At 24.0% G+C, this 10,526-nt stretch overlaps 2 protein-coding genes across 2 annotated transcripts in view; one reads left to right on the top strand and one right to left on the bottom strand.

Annotated features, from left to right (window-relative positions):
• The window catches only part of LOC126896904 (ubiquitin carboxyl-terminal hydrolase 16), a 13,874-nt gene extending 11,414 nt beyond the window's left edge, over positions 1–2,460 (bottom strand). The window contains exons 1-4 of the mRNA XM_050670072.1: positions 2,218–2,460; positions 1,906–2,078; positions 1,710–1,822; positions 844–977 (exon numbers count right to left, since the gene is read on the bottom strand). Of these exons, the coding sequence (XP_050526029.1) occupies positions 844–977; positions 1,710–1,822; positions 1,906–2,026 (368 nt within the window). The 5' untranslated portion in view covers positions 2,027–2,078; positions 2,218–2,460. The remainder of the gene's footprint in view (positions 1–843; positions 978–1,709; positions 1,823–1,905; positions 2,079–2,217) is intronic.
• A 1,059-nt stretch (positions 2,461–3,519) lies between these two features.
• LOC126896903 (bifunctional methylenetetrahydrofolate dehydrogenase/cyclohydrolase, mitochondrial) lies at positions 3,520–9,952 on the top strand. Its single transcript, XM_050670071.1, has 7 exons — positions 3,520–3,924; positions 5,695–5,879; positions 5,954–6,063; positions 6,377–6,542; positions 6,936–7,028; positions 9,343–9,450; positions 9,506–9,952. The coding sequence occupies exons 1-7, from the start codon at positions 3,854–3,856 to the stop codon at positions 9,799–9,801; spliced, it is 1,029 nt and encodes a 342-aa protein (XP_050526028.1). The 5' UTR covers positions 3,520–3,853; the 3' UTR covers positions 9,802–9,952.
• The last annotated feature ends 574 nt before the right edge of the window (positions 9,953–10,526 follow it).

The raw sequence follows: 10,526 nt of genomic DNA, 5'->3' as shown, positions 1-10,526 counted from the left end.
AAAAAAAAAAAAAAAAAAAAAAAAACACATCTTAGTAAAATCAATACCTTCTCAACTTCGCATCGAAGCTAAAATTTTATATTGGACATTTTTTAAATTGATTAATGTAGTATAAATTTTTTTAAGATTAAGAATAACAATTAGAATTGAACAATAAATTTATATATTAGCTTTTTTCCTCGTTCCCCGCAAATGGAGAAAATATCCAAAAAAATTACAAATTTAAAAATAGGTAAATTTTGTCATTTTTTTCACTTTTTTTTCTTAAAACTTCCATAACTTTTTGAAAAATCAACAAATCAACATAATTTTTTTTTATACTAAAACCTTAGATATTTACCTTTTATTTGATATCATTTTTTTGAAAATCTATCACTTAACCTGCTCATTGGGGGGGATTTAAAATGGCAACTTTTTTACAAAAATTAATTTTTTCAACTTAATTTTTGAAAATGTTCCGGAAATACTGCGTCCTTTAAACATATATCAAATTAAAACTTATTTTATGTACTATAAAATGAAAAAAAAAAATTTGTCCCGACGATCTATCTTCTATGCGCAAATGGCTACCATATTCAAAAATATGCTATTTTAACAAATTTTTTTTTTTAATTTAACACTATCTACAGATTTGCATCGAAGCGTTTTTTATGATAGTGATTTTAATCACTGTCAGATATCATCTATACTGGACCCAACTATGCCACGACCCCACTGTGCCGCCACCCCACTGTGCTGGGTTTTTTTTTTATTTATTTCTATAATTAATTAAATTTTTTTAACACTTAATCTAACAAGTTAACTTGAGTAATTTTTGGTATTAATATGATAAATAATACTTACAAAATATTTAATGTATCAATATTTATAGCTATTGAGTGCGAGTCACTTCTTGGTGTATCTTGATGTTTACGAATGTGATTGGTTTCAAAATTAGAACATTGTAATATACCACATTGTGCACAAATTTGAAGTTCCTAAAAATAAATATAAAATTTAATTAAAAAAAAAAAGATTATAGTTATTTAGAATTGAATTGCATCCAAAACAATTGTAAACATTTGATTTAATGTGTATACATGAATTTTATAGATATCCAAATTCCTTTAAAGACCAACATCATTTTAAAACTCATACTAGTCTGAAAATTATCTTTAACATTATAATGCTAACATGTGGCGACTCAAGATTAAAAGTTTTTATGTAACTGTGTTTGTTTTTAAACGACTTATAATCTTACTAAACATTAACAATATAAGAAAATGTTTCAATTAAAAAATATAGGAAATTATATTTGAAGAATGATCTTTTATTTATTTCCTAAACCAGTAAATACAATGCAAATACCAAAATAAAAAAAAAATTATATATTTCAAGGTTGGACATAAAAAAAATAAGTTTTTAACAACTTATTAATTTGTATTAATATGCATTATTAGTAATTTTATAAAATACCTACTTCTTAATAAAATTCTAAATATTTTTATCTCATTTAAGTTTACCATCCTATGCCTATGAAATTTTTGTAGTCTTGCTGGTACTTGCATTAACTTAACTTAGTTGGATTTTGTCAATTTAACTTCTTACTTAATTTATAAAAAGAAACAGTTTAACTTTTTGTAATTAACTTAATCTTAAGAAGCTAAAAAAATCATTAACTTGCCCCGTAGATACTATATAATATTAATCTAAATAAAATAAAAACTTACTTCCAATTTACAATTTTTACAATCAGAACATAATAGTGCAATTTTTTGTAACCGTTTACGTACTGTATTTAAATTGATAGCTTTGTTCACATGAGTGCATGGATAATTAAGACCTAAATTAACAGATTCAAAAATTTGAAAACAAAGTAATACCAGGGAGACGACCAGTGGAGTTTGGTAAGAAGTATGGACTCACTGTTACTATTTTCTTTGATATTTTTTAATTCATTCGAATCTGATGAATCATTAACATTTATCAAATCTGGAACAGGTTTATTAGAACTTTGTCGATTACGTTTCTTTTTACCTTTAGCCATGACTTTAAAATTAGAAGATGAAATTTGTAGTATAAAACTCAACACTGGACGTCTAATTAAAAAAAAAATTGTGAAAAAATAACGTTATTAGAAGAATATGACGTGATACAAAAATAGATAAGGCGCTTTTAACATAATAAGAAAACTGTTCAGTACAACTTAATTTCAATAAAATCAACAAAATAATGTACCTTTACTTTCGTAGATAAACTATTATGGTATATTGACGTCACTTCAGTAATAAAATTACATTCGAATCTACTAAACTGATATTTTACACAAAATAAGACTTATTGTCTTCGTGAACAAAAGAAATAGACGAAGAATGATTATGGGGATGCGGAATACCTTCTGAAATATGTAGTAGATATCACTATTTCTTATATAAAAAGGGACAACTGACAAATAAGAATTCTATTCCACACACAATGCATCTGGTAAATCAGCTGATAACCAACAAGCAACAACTAAGTCCGATTTTGGTATGATTGTAAAACATCTTGTTATTTTTGTACTCGTGGCACATAAGTTGGTCAATCTGTTTGATTTGATTAACGTTATCAAAGATAAATAAGCCTTGACTTAAGGCGAATAAATCTTCCATGGATTGAGTATTTTTATACTATGAATATTTTCAAATCAGTCATATCACGGGAATTTATTTATTTACCAAAAATATTCCAATAAAAATAATGTAATATCTAAGCACAGTATGTAAACAATAGAAATAGATTCATCAATTTTACTCCCATAAAATAATTCAGTAAAAAAAAATTGTTTGATACATAATTTAATGTATACAAATTTACAGAAAAATATGCTACGTACTCACTTTTTAAACAAATCAGTGATATTATTAAACACATCTATTTCAATATCTAGCATATTACCATTACTCATTAAAATTACATGAAGCAACAAAAATTAGTATGTTTTACAATCATAAAAAATAAAATAATTCGCCTAGTATGTAAAGATTTCGTGTTAAGAAATTTTAAAATCTTTTCATAATAACTGTAGTATCCTACTTATTTTAAATTGGAAAGATATAGATCTTAAAAAATTATTTTTAATAATTTATAAAACACTTGTAATTATTATTATTGAATCTATTATTTCATTTAAAAATTAAATATTGGGTTTTATAAATTATAAAATACTGTTTTTATTTGAATTGTACTTATCAGACTAACTTTTCTAACATAACAAACGTATTAGTTAAACAACCATCAAATATTTTTTCTTCAAATACTAGTCTACTACTTAATCAAAACACGAGTTTGGTTCCATTTAATTCCACTTGACTCTGCGAGAGTGAGCCAGTTTATTAATGGTATATCTTATCGATAATATTAAACCATTAAATAATATCTCAGATAATATAATAGTTTTATCCTATCTATGGAATAATCATATAAAATTGATAATTGACAATAGATAACAAAATGCACGTATGTCATGGTGCAATATATTGTACAATATTTATTTTATATGATATATGAACATTGCATTATTAACTTCAGTGGAATCTGTATATGTATTCAGTATTCTATAATACTCTATGTAATAAATAGTAAACTAGTTTTACCACAGAATTGGAAAGATAAGATATTATCTATTCTGTGGTTTTACGATTGTGTGTAGTTTGATTAATTTAATTGTTAAATGTAATTTGAGCAGTATTATAATCCCGCCCAATTCTTAAAAATTTAAATAGATTTCATATTTCTTATAAACTTATTTTTAAAATTACTTAGTGTATTAACTCGTGTTGACACATATTTATATTAATAGCATCTGATTTATTACTATTTAATATTAGGATAGATGAAGATGCGACAAAAATGTTTGGTTAAAATAAAATTATTTGTTAACAATTTTCACTCGTCGAGTAACAGGTAATCTTGTTAATAATAGTATTATTATTGTAGCTATAAATTAAAAACTTACTCAAATATTCGTATTATTTTTATAAATGTTTAATTATTATCTATTGTTAGATTAAATCTGTATTTCGAAGATAGAATTTAACTTCATAAGTCAGTTTTATTATATTTGGATTTAAAAGGGTAGTATTCAGTATTATCTGTGAATCATGAACTACACTCGTTTATTAATAAATAATAATTTTGAGAAATTTTTTTTTTGTATTTTTCAATTGCATATTATTTGTGTATTATTTACTAATTAGTATTTTTTTGATTCATCCCTTGTGTATTATAGGGGTATACATTTTTTTTAAGCTTTGATTTTTTATTTGATATAATAATGTTAAATTTCGATTCATTAAATATGATACCAGTATTTATTACCAGGCTTTTTAATGATGTGCGATTGTTATTGTTAATTCTCGGGTTAATTGTAGACTGGTTTACTGGTTATCAATTTATACCAGTTTTATGTAACTGAAAAATACAAAAAAAATTCTTATTTATTTTATAAGTAATTGAGTAGATTGTGATTCATCCTGTATATAATCGTATTATAGTAAAGTTATTAATATTTTTGAAATTTTGAAAGATAGTGTATATATATATTGAGTATTTTTTAATAAATTCTTCAAAGTGTATGAGCAAACTCATAGACGGAAATAGATGAAAATTTTAGGTATATAATATGTATATTAAAATATTTTCCTATTCTAAAATACGTTTTTATATACAATACATATATTTTATAAATTTTTGGAGAATCAATGAAATTTAGGATGGTCCTTTATCTCTGCCAGTTATAGTACTATATAATTATAGAATACTCTTATAATATTAATTTACTATAACAAATAAATTATAGTATTTCAGTTATTAACTTATTGATTTTCTTTATCATTTTTAAACTTTATGGTGAAATTCAGTGGTTTTCATTAAAATTTCTGTATATACATTTTTATTTTTCTAAATAGTTTTTATTTATTGTAAATGTCATATTTAAACTTAAAATATTTTCTCTATTTATATTTAATCTGACATATCTTGTTTTTGAAAGAGAAAGTGAATGTATAAAAATTATAGTTGTTTCTACTAAGTGTATTGATGAATAAAAAAAGAGAAAGTCTTATATGTATTTCAATATATATAATAAAATATTCATAAAGAGAATTCTTTTACTACCTGAGATACCCTATAAAACATTAAAAATGTCTGTGAAATTATTTATACAGTTACTAAAGTAAAATCAAAATTGCATGCTTTAAACAAAAACATTTAAAACTGTAAAAATACTCATATCAAGTAAAAATGGTAGAGTTAAAAGTTCTGAATGTCAAAATTGGGACAGTTTTTTTAATTTTCTGAAAAAAAAACTTTTTGGTACTTGGATAGTTTAACTTAGCCATGATTTATAACAGTGATTTATTTACAATAATCTAAGGAGTTTAAGAAACACCTCATTTACATACAATCATTGTAATCAAGTGTGTTGAATGTATAAACTCTACTTTATGCTCTAAAATTGTCTGGGACCCCATATTAAAAATACATTTGCCACTGCTTCATAACAAATGTTATTTAACTTTTACTTAAAAAAAACTCATAAATAAATTTATGAATTTTCTTTAATATAATTTTTATAAATTAAATAAATATAATTTAGTCATGACTTAAATAACAAATATAAGAAATTTTTCTTTGATTATATTTGAATTTTTATAGCAATAACTATTATTTCAGTTGTAAAGCAAAGATAATTGATGGAAAAATTATAGCCAATACAATATTAAAAGAATTAAAACTTGAAACAACAGAATGGATTGCTAAAGGTCACCGAGCACCTTGTTTAGTAGCAGTTTTAGTAGGCGAGGATGCAGCTAGTAAAATTTATGTCAACAACAAAATTAAAGCTGCGAAAGTTGTTGGTTATAAGATTATATATTTAAAATTTTATGTCATTTTCAACTAACTTTTCTCTAAGATTATAAATCTTCATTAGGTATCAACACTGAAACTATTGTCTTTAAAACATCAACCAGCCAAAGTGATCTTCTTGAATGTATTAAATGTTTAAATCACAATGAAAAAGTTGATGGAATTTTAGTTCAAGTAAATTAAACACTAATTAAAATTTCAAAATTAAAGTTTTCTGAACCTTAATTTAATGATTAAGTTTTATGCGCTTTTTTTTTTAAAACATTTTTTGATTGAAAAGTTTATAGTGTATTGTACTGTTATTATTTTATGTAGTATTATGTATAATTTTATATAAATTCTATATAATTAACAGTACTTAAATCATAAGTAAAGTACAACGTTTTTTAGTTAGCTACTAAGACTTTTCATGATTAATTTTTTTAATAGAGTCTGTTTTCAATTTTATTAATAGTAATACCTTAGTTTTACTTAATGAAATATTTAGTTACCACTTCCAGACCATATTACTGAAAGAACAGTGTGCAACGCTGTTTCACCTCATAAGGATGTCGATGGTTTTAACATAGTGAACATTGGTCGTTTTTGTTTAGATATGCAATGTTTAGGTCCATGTACGCCTTTAGGTGTTCATGAATTAATCCGCCGAACAGGTAACTACAGGATGATTGTTTAGCTATGAATCACACAATATCTTTAAAAACATATATATATATATATTTATATAAACGAGTATGCTTAACGAACTTACAAAAATAGAAAATACAAGTCCAAAAGTTGTTATTGACCAATATTTATAAATGAATCATTTTCTATATTATAAGTTGGTTAAACATATATGTTTCCATTTAACAAATTGAAGTTGATAAAATTTCAAGAAAAATAGCGCTGAAATATTTTCTGAAAATTATAGAACTTAAGATACAAGAACCTAAAAAAAAATATTATGATTTATATATTTGAATATATTGTGTGAGCATAGTAAATCAATCACTGTGTAATAACAAAATCTCTATTGAACACTTAAACCATATTTCAAATTATAGGAATTCCTACTTTTGGTAAAAATGCAGTAGTATGTGGGAGATCTAAGAATGTTGGTATGCCAATTGCTATGTTACTTCATGCAGACAATGTAGGTAAGGATTGATGTGAACTAATAATATGTGTACTTTAAATCACACATATTATGTAATTTGTTTTTGAAATTTTTTTATTTTACAATATGTAAGTTCTTTGCTAACATCAATTGTATCAGTTTAATTAAAATGTTACTTTCAATTCTCAATATCCCCCAAAAAATGTGATAGCTCTATTAAATTCCATCAGGTAAAAGGTTCATATATAAACTATCAAAAGTTCAATGTTTGCAATATATTTATTTTTTCGATCATTTTTCAATTGCACTTTTTAAAAATGTATTTTGTTCACTGAGAATTCTATGATATACAATTTCTCATAACATACTCAAATTATTCGAATAAGATTTCCAATTAATATATTGTCATTGATGTCATATTGTAAGAGTTATCATGAGTAAACGTAGAGGATCCCTTATTTTGATCATTTTCGTAAAACCTTGCACCTATAATTATTTTACTTTTCTTTGATATGTCACAAATTTGATGGATAATTTTTGTTATGTCTGTTCATTATTTTTTTTATAGCACAAAAGAATTTGCAAATGAACTTTTTTGGCATGGCAGTGTCAATAACTCATTATCACTACCACTAACTGCTAGCTAAGGCTACAAGGAAGAATAAATACAATTAAAAAACTAATTGAACCCTACTCAAATGACTGACTATTATTAGTTTGAAATTTCTGTTAGATTAGTGTTGGCTCTTCTTCCTTCCTTCTGTTATTAATCATGCTAGAATATAAGTTATTGTCTTTGTTGTTATACACAATTTGTGAATGGAATAGAACCACAAATGATGATTGACCAGGATTTTTCGCCTAAGCATCCAAACTGTCAAACTCTTCAGAAACCTGATATTGTTCTGTTTAATTATATTTATGTAATAATTTACTAATTATTTTTATTTTATTTTGAATTAACTTAATTGTCTTTATGTGCAGAGAGCTTGTGTATCCTCTTTCTGTTAGCCAATGTTAAAGAGAAAGTATCAAGACCACTCCTGATGTTCTTCATTAATTTTCAAATAAAATGAATGGATGTGTTCCATTACATTAAATATAACAAACATCTATGATGATATTATATAATTTTCGTTTAAATATTTTATTTTATATTATTTTGTTGTCAACTTTTCTTTTGTAGACATAGTTTTTGATATATTCGTATTTTTTTTCTTGTGTAAGTTATGCATAAACAAAAAATTTTCATTTTTTTAATAATTCAGTTCAATTTTTTTATTAATTTTAACTATAAGGTTTCTTTTTATTATTTGAGTATCTTAAGTATTCTTTTATATTTTATTGTTATTCCTTGATCTAGAACAGGTTACGGAATTTTTTTAATTCAATGACATACAACTTTAATTAAATACCCCATTTGTGTTCCACTAATCAACCCTGATAAATATGACACCTCACTAGTCTTTTTGTGAGAGGCAAACTATGTTGTTACTACAGTCTGTCAAGTATTTTCCTCATGCAATGTACTTCAATTACTATAAACCATTATTTTAGCAGTAATGAATCATTTTATATCTGGGGAGGAAGAGAAAGCTTGTTAAGAAATAAATAAATACTTGATTTGATTTTAAAGTACATGAGAAGGAGTTAGTATTAAATATATTTATGAAAATCATAATTCATAAAAAAAGAAAACTGGTAGAAAAAGGTTTTATTTTATAATTTTTGAGATATTGAATGAGATATAATTAAGGAATCACTCTATATCTTTTAACTTGAAAAAAAATAAGATTTTATGCAATATAATAGTAGTAGAAGTATTATGTATGGTATCAAGAAGTAGCAGTATCATTGTTAAATTTTATATTTTTGTATTGTCATATTACCAAAATTTGCTTATCTTTTTTTATGTTGATTACTTATTATTTAAGTTTTTTTTAATACAAAATTATAAACATTCAATGTGAAAAACATTTCTTTTACTACACCACATATTAATACATATAGGAATCTAACAACGTCAAGTAGTGTAATATCTCAAAATAAAAAATGATAATGAGTTATTTATGTTAGATTATTCACCTCTAGAAATTCCATTAATAATCATAGACTTGATATTTTTCCAAGTAAATAATATTTTATGCAATTTAAGATTATATGCAGTACACTAAAATTGCTGCTATTCATACTTCTTCACATTTTTCAAAAAATATATTTAATTTTTTTATAACAATTGCAATGATTATTTATTATGTATTAAATCTATTTTCTAAGATTTATATCTTAGAGGTGAGATATTTTAACAGTAGAATAATCTAACTATTGTTATTCAGTTTTAATGTTGTTTGTAGGAGAAACATCAGCTATGGATGCTACAACAACTATTTGCCATAGGCATACACCGCCCGATCAATTGGCTGTATTTACAAAAAATGCTGATATAATTGTTTCTGCCGCTGGTATTAAATTGCTTTAAAATATATTTATAAATTAATGAATTAAGATATTTTTTAGGTGTTCCTAATTTAATTCGTGCTGATATGATCAAACCAGGAGCTGCTATAATAGATGTTGGAATAACAAGAATGTTTGATGAACAAACTTCTAAATCTTATTTAGTAGGTGATGTAGATTTTAATAGTGTCAGAAAAGTAGCTGGCTATATAACTCCAGTACCAGGAGGTGTTGGTCCAATGACGGTTGCAATGTTAATGCGTAATACAGTAGCAGCAGCTAAGAAAACTGTGATCTATAATATACTTGATCCTGAAGCAGTCATTTACAAGCAAGCATCTCAAATAAAACCATGAAAACATTAGTTTTATTGAGATAGATGATAAGAATCCTTCATTATTATTATTTGATGTACTAACATCAAAACTATTTTCTATTTGTTATTTTTAACAATTCTATGTGTTTTTTATATGTCTGTCTAATTGTTTTAATTTTTTACAATTTAAGTTTTAATTATCTAGATAAACTAGATAAATAAAATAATTATGAGATAAAAAAAATTGTGCAATAAACTATTAGACTTATTTATTTGTTGAAATTAATGATTTTTAAAATTTATAACTCACTTCAATGATTTATTGGTGATTTATTTTACAAAAAAATATTGTAATAAATATATTTCCATTTTTGAAAAATAAGGCATATGCATAAACAATAAAAAACTAGTATTTTTTTTTAAAGTTTTACAGCATGTGACAGTATTGAAATTTTTACTACTTTCCTTAATGAATGTGGCCTCATTTTTGCTAATATCAAATATAAAAATATATAAAAAGATCTTTCATTACGATATTATCGTCATAAAATTTTATAGACTAATAAAGTAATCATTAGTCAACAATTTTAAAAACACCACTCATTTTTTAATGATATATTATAGAATTCTAAATTTATGATTTTCAAGTAATAAACCCCATATGAGTATATGTTGTATTATTTCATTCACCATCACAAAAATAATTCTGTTTTTTTTTTTAATATTTCTAGCCAGATATTATCATACTTTCTCAAGAAATAGTTA

This window comes from Daktulosphaira vitifoliae, unplaced genomic scaffold (assembly GCF_025091365.1).
Source record: "Daktulosphaira vitifoliae isolate Bord-2020 unplaced genomic scaffold, ASM2509136v1 Scaffold_1, whole genome shotgun sequence".
NCBI classification, from domain to species: Eukaryota; Metazoa; Arthropoda; class Insecta; order Hemiptera; family Phylloxeridae; genus Daktulosphaira; species Daktulosphaira vitifoliae.
The sequence above is the reverse complement of the archived record's forward strand: the minus strand, read 5'-3'. Positions and strand labels throughout refer to the sequence as shown.

Excerpts from the sequence above, each read along its gene's own strand:
- LOC126896903 (XM_050670071.1), top strand. The coding sequence starts at position 3,854 with ATGAAGATGCGACAAAAATGTTTGGTTAAAATAAAATTATTTGTTAAC. Across the intron at positions 3,925-5,694 it reads TTTCACTCGTCGAGTAACAG|TTGTAAAGCAAAGATAATTG; the intron begins GTAATCTTGTTA and ends CTATTATTTCAG. Across the intron at positions 7,029-9,342 it reads ACTTCATGCAGACAATGTAG|GAGAAACATCAGCTATGGAT; the intron begins GTAAGGATTGAT and ends TGTTGTTTGTAG.